Genomic DNA, 20,245 nt, shown 5'->3' with positions numbered 1-20,245 from the left:
GGAAAATTCTCTACTATTCCAGTCCTTGCCTTCTGATACAATAGGAAAAGAATCGGACCCCAGATTATAGTATTTTTATACTGATGGCCTATCTTCAGGATAGGGCATTAATATCTGATCGTCAGAGGTCCAGTGTTGGAAGTCCATTGTTTAGTGGACAAAGCTGCAGTAACTCTGCCATTGAAGTGCTCCGTCCACTACACAATGGATAAAGCTGTGTACTTCCTGCTCTCACTTCCATGCTGGTTCTACTGCAGAACAGCCATTTGGCGGGGATCGGCAGGAGAGTATAAGCCATCAATATAAAAGTACCAAAATAAAAAACCCTTTAAAAGGGGTTAATGCAAGAATGGAGGAGGTTTTGGCAAATCCCACACTTGGCCAGACCTATAAAGGGAAGCTTACTTACCTGCTTCCGGCTCTGGCTCACGTTCCTTCTCCTCCCGGTTTGCGATGCCCCGCTGCGCTCCCTCATTGAAAACATCCGGTTTAACGCCGACTGCAGCCAATCACTGGCCATGGCGGTGACCGGATCCCCTTGCATCATGTGACTATACGAGCCCACTCTTGCATAACCCCTTTACGGAAGGGTCAATGTGCTCACCATCCCTCAGTGGAGGTCATATGCTGTGCATATTGCCTCATTCACAAGTGGTCAGTGGTTTGGTCAGTGATTTCCATCAGTGATTGTGAGCCAAAACCAGGTGCGGCTCTAAACACAGAACAGGTGCAGATCTTTCCCTTATACCTTATGTCTGTGGAGGCTCCACTCCTGGTTTTGGCTCACAATCACTGATGGAAATCACTGACCAAAACACTGATGTGTGAATGAGGCTTAACAGCACTGCTTGACAAGTTGATTGATGCTTGTTTGCTCTCATTTACATGGTGCAACAAACGTTTTTCATAAATGTGATTGTTTGTACGAATGTTCATTTCCCCTCATACAGGTAAATGCCTATTTACATGTGGATTTACCGCAGACCGATGATGAATTTTATCTCAGCAAAAAGATGCTATCAAGACAAATGAGCGAATTAGCATTTGTCAATGTATCAATGGAGATTGTAGCACTGAGCAGTGATTGTGAATGAATGATCATACAAATAATTGTTTGAGTGATGATTATATATTAAATGATCTAATTAAAAAAAGGCTAAAAACATAGATTTATTCCAGGAGACGCCATTGATTTAGACAGAATTAGTCAACAATCGAATGTCTTTGGTCTCTTTATATCTGCTGCAGGAAGGAAAGATGGATCCAACATGTCCCTGTCTCTACTGACATGAACATGCATGCTTTGCTAATCTGAGCGTGCAGGCAAGGTATGAGTTGTTGGGTTCTCTCTCTAGGCAGCTTTAGTATATATCAAATTATTCTGTATGAACAGTAGTTTACTCTCTCCAAATGATCCTTATGAGATGGACTAATTAATAGGGAGGAACATAAACTAGGTAGGCCTTTACTGTCCAAGTACACAGACTAGCTCATCAAATTAAAGTAAGCCAACTCTACCTACAAAACCTTCAAATATTTGCTGTTCACTGATGTCTAAGGGTTTGGCTACCCAGCGATCTTGGTTGCGAAACACCTGCCGTGCCCACGGATTGTAGTGTAGAGGTGCTAGCATAGAAATGAACGGGGTTGCAGCATGACTGTAACCACCGAATGGCAAAACATCTTGCAGTGTTGGATTTTTTGGCGATTCTGGGGTCACAGTAAACATGTGAGTTGCGCTGCGACCCCTATTCATTTTTATGGATGTCCTGCTACACTGTGATACTTGGGCGCTACACTTGTCACTTGTAGCTAAATCCTTATGTCTCGTATACACGTCATTTTTTTGGTCAGTGATTTCCATCAGTGATTTTTGAGCCAAAATCAGGATTGGCTCTAAACACAGAACAGGTGCAGATCTTTCCCTTACACCTTATGTCTGTGGAGGCTCCAATCCTGGTTTTGGCTCACAATCACTGACCAAAACACTGACGTGTGAATGAGGCTTTAGGGTAGGTTCCAATGCTATGGACAGCTAGGAACATGCAGGTGTTAACAGCAGGTTCACTTCCTTCAGGTGATCTGGAGCTCCAGCTTCGGGTGGTACACTCAAAAAAGGTTTTATAAAAGCAGACCCACCCATTTATAACTGACACTTTCTTATGTATGGACCAAGTCTATCCATAACAATCTCAACCAAAAACCTAGAGCTAATTACACTTATAAAATGACTTTATTGAACATGACATTCTGCTTGAAGTTATTTCTGATGCCCTTCATAATGAGTTTGGATTTCCTATTACTACGAATAACATCAAGGCACTGTCTTTTTTTTTGTAACTTGAGGCTTTTCTTGAGGCCATTTGTTGTCAGATGAGATACAGACAGATAACTGCAGTTTGTTTTGGTTTAAAGCAAAATGAGGTGAAGATTTTCAGTTCAATTCCACAAGACGATAACTGCAGCAGAGATTAGGCCAAAGGAAAATGAATGTTTGTAGAATGCAGAAGGGATATGCCATGTGTTGCGAGAGATTATGTCATCTTATCATTATCTGTTTCAAAATGCAGTTTTACTGTGTTCCTGACACACACATCATACAGATACTGAGAACCCTGGCCTAGCTAGTCACAGTATACAGAAAAATATAGCAAAATGATCAGAGCTCTATATTTGACCACATCCGTGCTGGTTTCAATTATTCTTCGTAAAGGAAATGTGTCATCAGAAAATGACCAACTGTTTAAATTAAGTTTTTATGTTAAATAGATTTTAAAGAATTTTTTGGATGCGCTTTCTGTTTTTCATGTTACTACTTATATTTAATGAAATATCCTAAAATCCTTCAATTTTCACACTGGCTCTAAGCCTGGTCTGTACAGATCACCTTTCAGCAGTCATCTCATTATCATCAAAGGCCAAGCAGATCAGAATAACAGATTATTTTGGGCATTCCTATAAAACTCAGCCTGTTGTGCTTGTGGCCCATGGTGGCTGTTGTGAAATGTAAAATATCTCTAAATGCTGTTTATGTCAGCTCAGGCAACATGGCCGCCCCCATAATCATGTTCAGAAAATAGAATTAAAATTAAATGAAAAAATTACAAACAAATTCAAAACTGATTAGAAAAAAGTTTTTTGGGCTATTTGGTTTTCACTAATAGCAAAAAATGTTTTTGGGTGAATCTGGAGGTATTCTATGGGGGTCCACTAAGGGTACAGCCCGACAGTGCAACTGACCATGTGTCAAGCCACGCCCACCACCAGCAGCCAATGGTTGCACGATTCTACCACAGGTGAGTGCGGCTTGGTCACAACGGTGCCTGTCACATGGTTGTATTATATATGGACTACAGAAGTTTGGAAGGCATTGTCTACAAATCGTATATGCATTTGAGGGGCATCTTTTATGACAAGATGAGGGCCTGGCTTTTTAATGTTGAGTTAATGCCCTTTGATGGTACATTGTGTAGTTTTTTTTACATGTAGCTCATCTATATTAGAAATCTTCATCTCATGGGGAGAAAAAAGATACAAACCGAGCATTGTTCAATGCACATATTAAAGGGCATCTGACACTGGCTGACCTGTTACATGGGCACATGGCAGCTGAAGACATCTGTGTTGGTCCCATGTTCATATGTGCCCACATTGCTGAGAGGTTTTAATGTATGCAAATGAGCCTCTAGGACCAACAGGGGCGTTGTCATTACTCCTAGAGGCTCAGCTCTCCTTGCAACTGCTGTGCTCTGCTCTTTGATTGACTTTAGGGGAAGTCAGGGCCAGACATGATGATGTTTACACTCCCTAGTCCTGTCAATCAAACTGCAAAGGATGTAAGGATGTAGTAGTTGTAGAGAGAGCAGAGCCTCTAGGAATAAAGACAACATCCCCATTGCCCCTAGAGGCTTATTTGCATACATTAAAACTTAATTTTTTGGGCAATGTAGGCACATATGAACATGGGACCACAGATGCCTTCAGCTGCCAAGTGCACATGTAACAGGACAGCCAGTTTCATAGCTACAAATCTGCTGACAGATGCCCTTTAATACCTACTTTATCTCACAATACTTTTAGATATTTTTCACCACAATGTAAGTGTCATCTTTCCATACCTGTACAATTTCCCAGCCCCATTCTCTATATTTGGGGTTGTGCGTCAGTCTCCACAAGTACAAGTAACTCTCCACCACCTCTGGACGTAATAAGTAGTATCGTTCACTCAGCCTAGTTGATGTAGCTTCAGCCCCAGTATCAAACCTGAAAACTTCAGGCCCAAGCTTGGTATCTGAAAAGTAGAGGTTAGTAATTCATTATTTGAGATTTTTACATTTCCTACAGCCTACCTCCCTTACTAGTGCCAATTTTATGCACTGACATTCAAAAATATAATTTCCCTACCTAAATAAAGCCATTTTTACAGTTCAGTGTCAACTGTTTGCTTTGGCTAATGAATATCCAGAGGAGTGCTCATATTACATTGTTGTATATTGTTTTATGCCAAGTCAGCAAATTATCAAAGTCAGTATAGTCCCTTGAGGAACTTATGTTGCACACAGGACCCTGGCTATTAGCTAGGTTGCCTTTTCTTGACAGCCAAAGGTACACGGGATATAGGCATTCTCTGGGCTACAGATATTGACCTATCCTCATAATAGGTCATCAATATGAGACCAGTGGGGGTCCGACACCCTGCACCTCCACTGATCAGCTGTTTCTGGCTGCTGCCATGCTGGAAACTAATGGTATATGGAGTGGAAGCAGAAGGCTCCATACACTGTGTTCCAAAGCCGGCATGCTGAAGATCCCATTCACTTGACTGTAAGCTGAGCTGCCGTACTCCAGCAGAACCTCTACACAGTGTATGAATCTGTCTGCTCCAGCTCTGTACACTGTATAGAGCCATAAATAGCTGATCAGTGGGGGTGTTGGGTATTAAATTCCTACCAATCGGATACTGATGACCTATTCAGAGGATAGGCAATCACTATCTGTAGCCTGAGAAACCCTTTAAAGAACAGAGAATTTGACTGTACAGTTTATGATTGTTATTCGTATGAATATTAGATGCACCACAATTAAAGTCCCTCCTAATGTGAGCCATTTAAATACAGACTAGACGATAGATCTGTAAAAACGATGCAAGTGAGCATAAACAATGTGCTGTACCAGTGCTTACTGCGGGCATTAAGAAATGACAGATGCCAGAAAGCAGGGATGCTTAAGCAGACGGCCCAGAGCCAGGGCCCATTTAATATGCTCTAATACCCTTCATACAATAGAATAGGCAACTTTATTTATTCCAACGGAACAAGTGCAAACACCATTTATTTTTGTTTCTTTGGGTGCACATTTTGTAGTGTGAATGATTCTTGTCTTATTGCAAACTGAAAAGGAAGCATTGTACAACAAACAACATTGTCCTGGTTAATTTTGTTGGCAGTCTTCATTACTTACATTTTTAATCTGGCCAAAGATTCATATCATACAACTACTTTCTTCATTTAAACTTTGTCATCACATGGCAGGAAATGGCACACAAGAGATGCTACATAGAAGCAACAAATAAAAAAGTCTTTCCTCCACAGTGCAATGCCTGCAGTATCCTCTCTCCCAGTAGTCACAGCAGTGCCCCCTGCTTTTCTCAGAAGTCATCGAAGGCCCTCTTTACTCTGTGTACCACAGTAGCCTCACCCTTCCTAAAGCAATGCCACATAGTAGGTTAACATCCCTGTGAGGAATATGGATTAATATTTACACTCAGCCATGTCCTCACACCCCCATTTGCTGACGGATAGCGGAGGTAGTTGCAGTACGCAGCCCTGCAGGGTGAGGCGAATGGTGAGGTCACAGGGGTAGTTACTAACCGAGGGTGTTTTTGGTACTCACAGTTTTTCATATACCCTGGGCAGGCGTACAGCAGTGATGGAGAGGCTGGCACATGGATCCTCTGGGGCACTCTCTATTTATAGGGACAAGCCCGGGTGGTAGGTGAGGTGCCCTAGGTGTTGCAGGTTTAATGTGTCGGTGGCAAGATCCCTGTAAGTTTGTGACGCCAGTGCCGGTAACGGTGGAACACCGATTTATTATAGTAATAATTGAGGAACACAAGTTGCAGTAAACCAGAACTTCCTTTTACTGAAACAGTTCAGATATTTACAGTCTTTAGTTGGTTCCACATGTAAAAGAGTGTCACAGGTAGGATTTATATAAACAGCAGGCAAAGTCCTTGCAAGATACTCAGAGGGAATAACACTTACAGATCAGGCTGTATTTTTCCTCAGTTCCTGACTGGCTTTTCTCCAAGGCCCATATGCCCTATTGCTGGCTTTATCCTTGGGTAGGGAAACCTTCCTCTGGTATATGTCTCCTTGCTGTAGAATATCTTTCTGCCCTTCAGCTCTCTGTTTGGCTGGAATAAACTTGGCTCTGCACTGTACTTTTATAGGAACTTGGTTTCTCAGTAGGCAAACTCTTCCCCTGGATGCTGTCATGGAACCATGAACCAGACGTACAACAAGAGATAAGTGGAAATAAGAAGGCTTTATTGAAAATCAAGCTGTAAGGCAAAAGTCCAAACGGATGGCTAAACCGAAGCAGGGTCTTGCGAAGCCAGAGGTCAGGAACCAGAAGGGTAGTCAGACGAAGCCTGGATCAGGAACCAGCAGGGTAGTTAGACGAAGCCTGGATCAGGAACCAGCAGGGTAGTCAGACGAAGCCTGGATCAGGAACCAGCAGGGTAGTCAGACGAAGCCAGGATCAGGAACCAGAAGCAGCAGCAGTCTTAGAAGCATGTGAACACAGGAGGACCAAGCAAGGAACTGAAGCCACAGACCTCCTATATATATGAGCTAGGCATCCAGCTCCTCCCAGTGGGAAGGAGAAGCCGCAGGGTGGGAGGCTACAAGAAACCTAGAAACCAAGATGGCCGCCAGCACATGTCAAACGAAGGAGAACAGCAAGAAGGTAAGACCATGACAGTACCTCCCCCTCAAGGGCCCCTCCTCCGCGGAGTAAAGAACGGTTTCTGAGGGAAGCGTGCGTGGAAGGCTCGGAGCAAGGCAGGAGCATGGACATCTGCGGAGGGAACCCAGGAACGCTCCTCTGGACCATAACCACGCCAATGGACCAAAAACTGCACCCGACCGCGGACCAGGCGTGAGTCCAGGATATTGCTCACCTCATACTCCTCACGATTGCCCACTTGGACCGGACGAGGCCGAGGAACCGAGGAAGTGAAACGATTACACACCAGTGGCTTCAACAGGGAGACATGAAACACGTTGGAGATCCGCATGCCAGGAGGAAGCGCAAGGGCATATGCTACCGGGTTTACCCTGCGAAGCACTCGGAAGGGACCAACAAAGCAAGGCGCCAGCTTGGGAGTGGGCACTCGAAGGTTGAGGTTGCGGGTGGACAACCATACGCGGTCTCCGACCTGGTAGGAAGGAGCGGGCGCTCGTCTGCGATCAGCCTGGAGTCTCTGGCGCTGCGCAGAGACCTCAAGGGACCTCTGGATCTGTACCCAAGAAGCACGTAGGACGGAAAGGTGATCCTCCACAGCCGGAATATCCTGGGGAGAGAATACCTCCGGTAACACGGCAGGTTGGAACCCATAATTGGCCATGAAGGGAGACGTCCCAGAGGAAGAGTTCACCGCCGTGTTCCTGGCAAACTCAGCCCAAGGCAGGAGGTCAACCCAATTGTCTTGGTGATCGGAGACATAGCAACGAAGGAATTGCTCCTGATTGGATCGTTCTGCGGCCCCATTGGACTGAGGGTGGTAGGCCGAGGAGAAAGAGAGATGAATCCCCAACTGGGAGCAAAAGGCGCGCCAGAACCTGGACACAAACTGACTCCCCCGATCCGACACAATCTCCTTGGGCAAACCGTGCAACCGGAAGACCTCCCTGGCAAAAATCTAGGCCAACTCTTGTGCAGAGGGTAACTTCTTGAGAGGAACACAGTGGCACATTTTAGAAAACCGATCCACAATCATGAGAATGACCGTATGGCCTCGGGATGCAGGGAGGTCCACAATGAAATCCATCCCCAGGTGTGACCATGGACGCTCCCCGGTGGCTATGGGTTGCAAAAGGCCCAACGGAAGGTGCCGAGGGGACTTACTCTGGGCACAAACGGAGCATGCCGCTACATATGCGGCGATGTCGGAACGTAGAGAAGGCCACCAGAACAGACGTGAAACAGCCCAGGACAGCTGATTCTTTCCAGGATGCTCCGCGGCCTTGGAGTTATGGTAGGTTCGCAACAACCGAGTGCGCAACTCCTCAGGCACAAAACATCTGCCATTGGGTCTCCCAGAGGGAGCACCAGATTGAGCCGCCAAAATCTGCTCACCCAGGGGAGAGGTCAGGCTGGTGCGAATGGCGGCCAGGATCTGATTCGGAGGTATGACCGAAGTCGGAATCGACTCCTCCCCGGACAGCTCGGAGTACTGCCGTGATAAGGCATCCGCTCTGATGTTCTTGGAACCGGGTAGGTAGGAGACCATGTAATTAAAACGTGACAAGAACAGAACCCATCTGGCCTGACGTGGTGTCAATCTCTTGGCCTCAGAGAGGTAGGTCAGATTCTTGTGGTCCGTCAGGATGAGAACCGGAACCACCGAGCCCTCGAGCAAGTGCCTCCATTCTTTAAGGGCCTGCACGATGGCCAATAACTCCCTGTCACCAATCTGATAGTTGCACTCCGCGGAAGACAGTTTCCGGGAGTAAAACCCACAAGGAAGCAGAGGACCCTCTGGTGTTCTACGCTGAGACAGAAGGGCGCCTACTACCGTCTCAGACGCGTCCACCTCGAGGACAAAAGGCAACCCAGGGTTGGGATGCGACAGAATCGGAGCCGACACAAAAGCGGACTTTAGAGCCTCAAAAGCTCGGATGGCCTCGAGCGGCCAGACCTGGGGATTACTGCCCTTCCTGGTCAGATCCGTGAGAGGCTTGGCTAGCATGGAAAAGTCCCTGATGAACTTCCGATAATAATTGGCGAAGCCCAAAAAGCGCTGCAGGGCACGAAGACCACTGGGCTGGGGCCACTGTAAGACAGCCGAAACCTTCTCAGGATCCATGGAGAACCCCTCAGCGGAAATGATGTAACCTAAGAAGGTTACCTGGGATCGGTGAAATTCGCATTTCTCAAGCTTACCGAACAGCTTGTTCTCTCGTAATCATTGCAACACTCGTCTGACATCCAGAATGTGGGCCTCCATGGATTCAGAATATACCAAGATGTCATCCAAATAGACCACCACACACTGCTGCAACAGGTCACGGAAAACATCGTTGATGAATTCCTGGAAGACTGCGGGCGCATTGCACAACCCAAAGGGCATAACCAAGGATTCATAATGACCGGTCCTGGTGTTAAACGCGGTCTTCCACTCATCGCCCGCCTTGATCCTTACCAGGTTATATGCCGCCCTCAGGTCGAGTTTGGTAAAGACCGTGGCCCCTTTGAGGCGATCGAACAGCTCGGAAATCAAGGGTATCGGGTAAGCGTTCTTGATCGTGATGCGATTGAGACCCCTGTAATCGATGCAAGGCCTCAACTCACCGCCCTTCTTTTACACAAAGAAAAATCCAGCCCCTGCCGGGGACGAGGATTTGCGAATGTGTCCGCGTGAAAGCGCCTCCCTCACGTACTCCTCCATGGCCTCATTCTCCGCTACCGACAGTGGATAGACTTTGCCACGAGGAGGAACGGCACCAGATTGTAACTCTATGGCACAATCGTATGGGCGGTGCGGAGGTAGGGCAACCGCACGCACCTTATCGAATACATCCCGGTACTCCTCGTATTCAGGAGGCAACAGAGAGTCCGAGGAAGTACACAGTAACTTGACAGGCCCATGGATGCAACTAGCCCCACACTGCGGTGACCACGAGAGGATCTCGGCCGATCTCCAATCGAAAGTCGGATTATGCTTCTGGAGCCAGGGGTACCCCAAGACCACCGAGTAGAGTGAAGACGAAATAACCTGGAGACAGACCGACTCTCTGTGAACGGCACCAATGGCCATCCCCACTGGAAGGGTCTCCTGAGTCACGTGTGGCGGCAGAAGGGGTCTGCCGTCTATCGCCTCAAGAGCCAGTGGGGAACCTCGAGGCTGCAGAGGAATGGAATTGGCGGCCGTGAACACACTATCAATGAACAAACCACCAGCACCAGAGTCCACCAACGCCTGGGTCGTCACCGAGCCCCCGACCCAGGAGAGGACAACAGTAATCAGTGGTTTATCAACATGGGAAACCGGGGACGAGGAGACTCCACCCAAGATCTGCCCCCGACAGGATCTCAGGTGCGAGCGTTTCCCGGACGGTTCGGGCATGCCAACCGAAAATGCCCACCGAGACCACAGTACATGCATCGGCCCTCGCGTCTCCGGAGTACCCTCTCCCCCTCGGACAGGCGAGCAAACCCCAGCTGCATGGGTTCACCCCCAGACAAGTCATCCCCAGGAGGCGTGGGAGGAGAGGGAGGCACGGGTGGGACAGCAAACGTAGGCGCCAATCTGTTAGAAGGCCTCCGCAGGCTCTCCTTAAAGGAAGGTCTCTCCCTGAGTCTGGTGTCAATCAAAATCAGGAAAGAAATAAGGGACTCGAGCTCCACTGGTAGGTCCTTAGCTGCAACCTCATCCTTCAAGGCATCCGAGAGACCATGAGAGAAAGCAGCGACCAGAGCCTCATTATTCCAGCCCACCTCTGCTGCCAGGGTACGAAACTCAATGGCGTATTCAGCTACGGATCGTGAACCCTGTCTGATGGACATAAGGAGCTTCGCAGCAGAGGCAGCACGAGCCGGCACATCGAATACCTTCCGAAGAGAAGCAACAAAACCGGAAAACTCGGCAACCACCGGATTGTTGTTCTCCCATAAAGGGCTGGCCCAGGCCAAGGCCTTGTCCGAGAGCAGCGAGATCAAGAAGCCCACCTTTGATCTCTCAGTAGGAAAGGCATGTGGCAGCAACTAGAGTTGAGCGAACACCTGGATGTTCGGGTTCGAGAAGTTCGGCCGAACATCCCGGAAATGTTCGGGTTCGGGATCCGAACCCGATCCGAACTTCGTCCCGAACCCGAACCCCATTGAAGTCAATGGGGACCCGAACTTTTCGGCACTAAAAAGGCTGTAAAACAGCCCAGGAAAGAGCTAGAGGGCTGCAAAAGGCAGCAACATGTAGGTAAATCCCCTGCAAACAAATGTGGATAGGGAAATGAATTAAATTAAAAATTAAATAAATAAAAATTAACCAAAATCAATTGGAGAGAGGTTCCATAGCAGAGAATCTGGCTTCCCGTCACCCACCACTGGAACAGTCCATTCTCAGATATTTAGGCCCCGGCACCCAGGCAGAGGAGAGAGGTCCCGTAACAGAGAATCTGTCTTCATGTCAGCAGAGAATTAGTCTGCATGTCATAGCAGAGAATGAGGCTTCACGTCAGCCACCACTGCAACAGTCCATTGGCATATATTTAGGCCCAGCACACACACAGGCAGAGGAGAGAGGTCCCGTAACAGAGAATCTGGCTTCATGTCAGCAGAGAATCAGTCTGCATGTCATAGCAGAGAATGAGGCTTCACGTCAGCCACCACTGCAACAGTCCATTGGCATATATTTAGGCCCAGCACACACACAGGCAGAGGAGAGAGGTCCCGTAACAGAGGATCTGGCTTCATGTCAGCAGAGAATCAGTCTGCATGTCATAGCAGAGAATCAGGCTTCACGTCAGCCACCACTGCAACAGTCCATTGTCATAAATTTAGGCCCAGCACCCAGGCAGAGGAGAGAGGTCCCGTAACAGACAATCTGGCTTCATGTCAGCAGAGAATTAGTCTGCATGTCATAGCAGAGAATGAGGCTTCACGTCAGCCACCACTGCAACAGTCCATTGGCATATATTTAGGCCTAGCACACAGGCAGAGGAGAGAGGTCCCGTAACAGACAATCTGGCTTCATGTCAGCAGAGAATCAGTCTGCATGTCATAGCAGAGAATGAGGCTTCACGTCACCCACCACTGCAACAGTCCATTGGCATATATTTAGGCCTAGCACACAGGCAGAGCAGAGAGGTCCCGTAACAGACAATCTGGCTTCATGACAGCAGAGAATCAGTCTGCATGTCATAGCAGAGAATGAGGCTTCACGTCACCCACCACTGCAACAGTCCATTGGCATATATTTAGGCCTAGCACACAGGCAGAGCAGAGAGGTCCCGTAACAGACAATCTGGCTTCATGACAGCAGAGAATCAGTCTGCATGTCATAGCAGAGAATGAGGCTTCACGTCACCCACCACTGCAACAGTCCATTGGCATATATTTAGGCCTAGCACACAGGCAGAGCAGAGAGGTCCCGTAACAGACGATCTGGCTTCATGTCAGCAGAGAATCAGTCTGCATGTCATAGCAGAGAATGAGGCTTCACGTCAGCCACCACTGCAACAGTCCATTGGCATATATTTAGGCCCAGCACCCAGGCAGAGGAGGGAGGTCCCGTAACAGAGAATCTGTCTTCATGTCAGCAGAGAATTAGTCTGCATGTCATAGCAGAGAATGAGGCTTCACGTCAGCCACCACTGCAACAGTCCATTGGCATATATTTAGGCCCAGCACACACACAGGCAGAGGAGAGAGGTCCCGTAACAGAGAATCTGTCTTCATGTCAGCAGAGAATTAGTCTGCATGTCATAGCAGAGAATCAGGCTTCACGTCACCCACCACTGCAACAGTCCATTGGCATATATTTAGGCCCAGCACCCAGGCAGAGGAGGGAGGTCCCGTAACAGAGAATCTGTCTTCATGTCAGCAGAGAATTAGTCTGGCATGTCATAGCAGAGAATGAGGCTTCACGTCACCCACCACTGCAACAGTCCATTGGCATATATTTAGGCCTAGCACACAGGCAGAGCAGAGAGGTCCCGTAACAGACAATCTGGCTTCATGACAGCAGAGAATCAGTCTGCATGTCATAGCAGAGAATGAGGCTTCACGTCACCCACCACTGCAACAGTCCATTGGCATATATTTAGGCCTAGCACACAGGCAGAGCAGAGAGGTCCCGTAACAGACGATCTGGCTTCATGTCAGCAGAGAATCAGTCTGCATGTCATAGCAGAGAATGAGGCTTCACGTCAGCCACCACTGCAACAGTCCATTGGCATATATTTAGGCCCAGCACCCAGGCAGAGGAGGGAGGTCCCGTAACAGAGAATCTGTCTTCATGTCAGCAGAGAATTAGTCTGCATGTCATAGCAGAGAATGAGGCTTCACGTCAGCCACCACTGCAACAGTCCATTGGCATATATTTAGGCCCAGCACACACACAGGCAGAGGAGAGAGGTCCCGTAACAGAGAATCTGTCTTCATGTCAGCAGAGAATTAGTCTGCATGTCATAGCAGAGAATCAGGCTTCACGTCACCCACCACTGCAACAGTCCATTGGCATATATTTAGGCCCAGCACCCAGGCAGAGGAGGGAGGTCCCGTAACAGAGAATCTGTCTTCATGTCAGCAGAGAATTAGTCTGCATGTCATAGCAGAGAATGAGGCTTCACGTCAGCCACCACTGCAACAGTCCATTGGCATATATTTAGGCCCAGCACACACACAGGCAGAGGAGAGAGGTCCCGTAACAGAGAATCTGTCTTCATGTCAGCAGAGAATTAGTCTGCATGTCATAGCAGAGAATGAGGCTTCACGTCACCCACCACTGCAACAGTCCATTGGCATATATTTAGGCCTAGCACACAGGCAGAGCAGAGAGGTCCCGTAACAGACGATCTGGCTTCATGTCAGCAGAGAATCAGTCTGCATGTCATAGCAGAGAATGAGGCTTCACGTCACCCACCACTGCAACAGTCCATTGGCATATATTTAGGCCTAGCACACAGGCAGAGCAGAGAGGTCCCGTAACAGACAATCTGGCTTCATGACAGCAGAGAATCAGTCTGCATGTCATAGCAGAGAATGAGGCTTCACGTCACCCACCATGTCCGACCATGTCCACGACCATGTCCACGTCCGCGTCCCTTACTAGATGTTTTTCTCATTGTTATGGTTCACCACAACAACAAATATATTATTTGGCCCAATGTATTGTATTCAAATTCAGCGGGATATAAATTTGAGGCCTAGTATTTAGGCGCTGGGTGACCGGTATGGATTTAGTGACAGAATTAGACTTGGAAATGCACAGAAGCGTGTGTGTGTGAAGTTATTCTGAATGACCCAATGTGCACCTTGAATATTATATACCCTTTTAGGGATAGATTTCAAATAGCTCTGATATAGCAGAAACCACTAAATTATGAAATTGTTAAATTGGGAATTGTATTTAAACCCAGAACAAAAAATGTGCTTTGACGGACACTAAATAACTTTCCCAGCCACAACAGGACAGCGTTAACGAGAGATTTAGCAGGATATAAATTTGAGGCCTAGTATTTAGGCGCTGGGTGACAGGTATGGGTTTAGTGACAGAATTAGACTTAGAAATACACAGTAGCGGGTGTGTGTGAAGTTATTCTGAATGACCCTATGTGCACCTTGAATATTATATACCCTTTTAGGGATAGATTTCAAATAGCTCTGATATAGCAGAAACCACTAAATTATGAAATTGCTAAATTGGGAATTGTATTTCAACCCAGAACAAGAAATGTGCTTGAACGGACACTAAATAACTCGCCCAGCTACAGCACTAGGGACAGATTTAGCTGGATATAAATTTGAGGCCTAGTATTTAGGCGCTGGGTGACCGGTATGGATTTAGTGACAGAATTAGACTTGGAAATGCACAGAAGCGTGTGTGTGAAGTTATTCTGAATGACCCTATGTGCACCTTGAATATTATATACCCTTTTAGGGATAGATTTCAAATAGCTCTGATATAGCAGAAACCACTAAATTATGAAATTGCTAAATTGGGAATTGTATTTCAACCCAGAACAAAAAATGTGCTTTGACGGACACTAAATAACTTTCCCAGCCACAACAGGACAGCGTTAACGAGAGATTTAGCAGGATATAAATTTGAGGCCTAGTATTTAGGCGCTGGGTGACAGGTATGGGTTTAGTGACAGAATTAGACTTAGAAATACACAGTAGCGGGTGTGTGTGAAGTTATTCTGAATGACCCTATGTGCACCTTGAATATTATATACCCTTTTAGGGATAGATTTCAAATAGCTCTGATATAGCAGAAACCACTAAATTATGAAATTGCTAAATTGGGAATTGTATTTCAACCCAGAACAAGAAATGTGCTTGAACGGACACTAAATAACTCGCCCAGCTACAGCACTAGGGACAGATTTAGCTGGATATAAATTTGAGGCCTAGTATTTAGGCGCTGGGTGACCGGTATGGATTTAGTGACAGAATTAGACTTGGAAATGCACAGAAGCGTGTGTGTGAAGTTATTCTGAATGACCCTATGTGCACCTTGAATATTATATACCCTTTTAGGGATAGATTTCAAATAGCTCTGATATAGCAGAAACCACTAAATTATGAAATTGCTAAATTGGGAATTGTATTTCAACCCAGAACAAGAAATGTGCTTGAACGGACACTAAATAACTCGCCCAGCTACAGCACTAAGGACAGATTTAGCGGGATATAAATTTGAGGCCTAGTATTTAGGCGCTGGGTGACAGGTATGGGTTTAGTGCCAGAATTAGACTTGGAAATACACAGTAGCGGGTGTGTGTGAAGTTATTCTGAATGACCCAATGTGCACCTTGAATATTATATACCCTTTTAGGGATAGATTTCAAATAGCTCTGATATAGCAGAAACCACTAAATTATGAAATTGCTAAATTGGGAATTGTATTTCAACCCAGAACAAGAAATGTGCTTGAACGGACACTAAATAACTCGCCCAGCTACAGCACTAAGGACAGATTTAGCGGGATATAAATTTGAGGACCTAGTATTTAGGCGCTGGGTGACAGGTATGGGTTTAGTGCCAGAATTAGACTTGGAAATACACAGTAGCGGGTGTGTGTGAAGTTATTCTGAATGACCCAATGTGCACCTTGAATATTATATACCCTTTTAGGGATAGATTTCAAATAGCTCTGATATAGCAGAAACCACTAAATTATGAAATTGCTAAATTGGGAATTGTATTTCAACCCAGAACAAGAAATGTGCTTGAACGGACACTAAATAACTCGCCCAGCTACAGCACTAAGGACAGATTTAGCGGGATATAAATTTGAGGCCTAGTATTTAGGCGCTGGGTGACAGGTATGGGTTTAGTGCCAGAATTAGACTTGGAAATACACAGTAGCGGGTGTGTGTGAAGTTATTCTGAATGACCCAATGTGCACCTTGAATATTATATACCCTTTTAGGGATAGATTTCAAATAGCTCTGATATAGCAGAAACCACTAAATTATGAAATTGCTAAATTGGGAATTGTATTTCAACCCAGAACAAGAAATGTGCTTGAACGGACACTAAATAACTCGCCCAGCTACAGCACTAAGGACAGATTTAGCGGGATATAAATTTGAGGCCTAGTATTTAGGCGCTGGGTGACAGGTATGGGTTTAGTGCCAGAATTAGACTTGGAAATACACAGTAGCGGGTGTGTGTGAAGTTATTCTGAATGACCCAATGTGCACCTTGAATATTATATACCCTTTTAGGGATAGATTTCAAATAGCTCTGATATAGCAGAAACCACTAAATTATGAAATTGCTAAATTGGGAATTGTATTTCAACCCAGAACAAGAAATGTGCTTGAACGGACACTAAATAACTCGCCCAGCTACAGCACTAAGGACAGATTTAGCGGGATATAAATTTGAGGCCTAGTATTTAGGCGCTGGGTGACAGGTATGGGTTTAGTGCCAGAATTAGACTTGGAAATACACAGTAGCGGGTGTGTGTGAAGTTATTCTGAATGACCCAATGTGCACCTTGAATATTATATACCCTTTTAGGGATAGATTTCAAATAGCTCTGATATAGCAGAAACCACTAAATTATGAAATTGCTAAATTGGGAATTGTATTTCAACCCAGAACAAGAAATGTGCTTGAACGGACACTAAATAACTCGCCCAGCTACAGCACTAAGGACAGATTTAGCGGGATATAAATTTGAGGCCTAGTATTTAGGCGCTGGGTGACAGGTATGGGTTTAGTGCCAGAATTAGACTTGGAAATACACAGTAGCGGGTGTGTGTGAAGTTATTCTGAATGACCCAATGTGCACCTTGAATATTATATACCCTTTTAGGGATAGATTTCAAATAGCTCTGATATAGCAGAAACCACTAAATTATGAAATTGCTAAATTGGGAATTGTATTTCAACCCAGAACAAGAAATGTGCTTGAACGGACACTAAATAACTCGCCCAGCTACAGCACTAAGGACAGATTTAGCTGGATATAAATTTGAGGCCTAGTATTTAGGCGCTGGGTGACCGGTATGGATTTAGTGACAGAATTAGACTGGGATATGGCCAAAAAATAAACAGACTATTGCTGGTTAAATGCACTTGGTGTGACAGCTTCACCCTGATGTAGGCTTTAGCCAAAAAACAACCACACCATTGAGGGTTAAATGCACTTGGTGACAGGCGCAGCTTGCCCCTGATTTAGTATATGGCCAAAAAATGAACAGACTATTGCTGGTTAAATGCACTTGGTGTGACAGCTTCACCCTGATGTAGGCTTTAGCCAAAAAACAACCACACCATTGAGGGTTAAATGCACTTGGTGACAGGCGCAGCTTGCCCCTGATTTTGTATATGGCCAAAAAATGAACAGACTATTGCTGGTTAAATGCACTTGGTGTGACAGCTTCACCCTGATGTAGGCTTTAGCCAAAAAACAGCCACACCATTGAGGGTTAAATGCACTTGGTCGCAGCTTGTGCTGGCGCACCACAAGACACAAAATGGCCGCCGATCACCCCAGAAAAATGTGACTGACAAACGGTCTGTGCAGCCTAAAAACAGTGAGCAATTGAGGATCAGCAGCTCAATGATCCACAGCTGCAGATCGATCAGTTAATCAAGTCCTTTGGAGGAGTTAATCTGCCTAATCTCGCCCTACTGTCGCAGCCGCAACCTCTCCCTACGCTAATCAGAGCAGAGTGACGGGCGGCGCTATGTGACTCCAGCTTAAATAGAGGCTGGGTCACATGGTGCTCTGGCCAATCACAGCCATGCCAATAGTAGGCATGGCTGTGATGGCCTCTTGGGGCAAGTAGTATGACGCTTGTTGATTGGCTGCTTTGCAGCCTTTCAAAAAGCGCCAAGAAAGCGTCACAAAAGCGCGAAGAAAGCGACGAACACCGAACCCGAACCCGGACTTTTACGAAAATGTCCGGGTTCGGGTCCGTGTCACGGACACCCCAAAATTCGGTACGAACCCGAACTATACAGTTCGAGTTCGCTCATCCCTAGCAGCAACTCGAAATAAATGCCCACCTGGTTAAGGAAACCTCGGCACTGAGTTGGCTCTCCCCCAAAGCGCTGTGGAAGGGGGGCAGAACCGGTCATACCCCGAAACACCGCAGGCGCAGCAACAGGTGTCGGGGTAGACTCTGGTGCAACAACCGGAGCGGCAGTAGGAGCGGGCCCAGGAGCGACAACCGACCCATCGGCAACGGAAGCTAAATGAGCCGTGCGTTCAAGCAGGGTTTGCAACGCCACAGCGAACCGACCCAACAGGTGATCCTGCTGATCAAGTCTGGCAACCAGCGTAGGTAGCGAGGATGGCCCTGTACCGTCAGAATTCATGGCTTGGTCCTAATGTCATGGAACCATGAACCAGACGTACAACAAGAGATAAGTGGAAATAAGAAGGCTTTATTGAAAATCAAGCTGTAAGGCAAAAGTCCAAATGGATGGCTAAACCGAAGCAGGGTCTTGCGAAGCCAGAGGTCAGGAACCAGAAGGGTAGTCAGACGAAGCCTGGATCAGGAACCAGCAGGGTAGTCAGACGAAGCCTGGATCAGGAACCAGCAGGGTAGTCAGACGAAGCCAGGATCAGGAACCAGAAGCAGCAGCAGTCTTAGAAGCATGTGAACACAGGAGGACCAAGCAAGGAACTGAAGCCACAGACCTCCTATATATATGAGCTAGGCATCCAGCTCCTCCCAGTGGGAAGGAGAAGCCGCAGGGTGGGAGGCTACAAGAAACCCAGAAACCAAGATGGCCGCCAGCACATGTCAAACGAAGGAGAACAGCAAGAAGGTAAGACCATGACAGATGCATCTTCTGAGCTTCTATTGCTCAGGAAACTCAGGCAGGCTAGACTGCACTAACTAGCCTCCTGGACTATACTGCACTAACTCTTTCCTGTCTGGGGCTAACTATATATACTAGGGGTTCCCTAGCTCCCTCTACTGTCTAGGAGGAGGAACTACCCCTAACAGGCCTGATACAGGAGATAACAGGAAAAACATATAAAAACATCATATAAAATACAATGAGCACGTTCTACAGGAGGTGGAGAATAACGTGGCCATATTGACCCTTGTGTAGTGCCCACATTTACCTAGTGGGACACTACATAGTGAACTCCACAGGAGGGCACTGCTTCAAAGCCCCAGTGTCACTACCAGAGCTTTGAGACGTTCTCACAGCTCTGTTTCTCCACCCCTGTGATGATGTCACTACTAGAGCTTGGAGGAGTTCCCTCTGCCCTGTTTCTCCGCCCCTGTGATGAGGTCTTTACTTTCTGTTTCCTTCCTCCCAGCTGTCCCTCCTGTGTTTGATTTCGCTGCCTTTAAATCACCCCTCCTCCTTTGTAGAGGTGCGGATTATACTTTTCATTTGAGCTGTATCTCTCGCTTGAGTATCTTCACCTATGTGATATCTCTTCACTGGATCTGTGTTCTGCTGAAGCAAGTACTTCGGATATTGTCTGCTGACTTTGGATCTGTTTTCACTGCAGCTGCAGCTCCTTCAGTTAAGTGTTCAGACATTGTGTGTTTCTGTTTCTTTGCTGACTGGATCCGAGGCGACCCCGGTTCCCTCCATATACTGTGCAGGGCACCGGTGGCCGTGCCCCTTCCACTATTGTAGGGGTTTCAGTGGTCATCAGCCTTAGGTACGCGGGCATGTCTCGATCCACCATCTGGATCTGGACATGTGCTTAGCAGCTTAGGGAGAGCATTTAGGGTCTGACAGGGGTAACCCTTTATCCTCCCTAGTTTGGGTCCGGTCAGTTGCTATTCACTGTGTAGGCTCTTGT

At 46.7% G+C, this 20,245-nt stretch overlaps 1 protein-coding gene across 1 annotated transcript in view; it reads right to left on the bottom strand.

The window, feature by feature from the left end:
* The window catches only part of LOC122931860 (mannosyl-oligosaccharide 1,2-alpha-mannosidase IA-like), a 140,874-nt gene that overhangs the window by 12,101 nt on the left and 108,528 nt on the right, over nucleotides 1-20,245 (bottom strand). Inside the window, exon 11 of the mRNA XM_044285915.1 lies at nucleotides 4,119-4,291. Coding sequence (XP_044141850.1) covers nucleotides 4,119-4,291 — 173 coding nt within the window. The remainder of the gene's footprint in view (nucleotides 1-4,118; nucleotides 4,292-20,245) is intronic.

The sequence above is a fragment of the Bufo gargarizans genome, chromosome 3, assembly GCF_014858855.1.
Source record: "Bufo gargarizans isolate SCDJY-AF-19 chromosome 3, ASM1485885v1, whole genome shotgun sequence".
Taxonomy (NCBI): Eukaryota; Metazoa; Chordata; class Amphibia; order Anura; family Bufonidae; genus Bufo; species Bufo gargarizans.
This window is presented reverse-complemented; position numbering and strand designations above follow the sequence as displayed.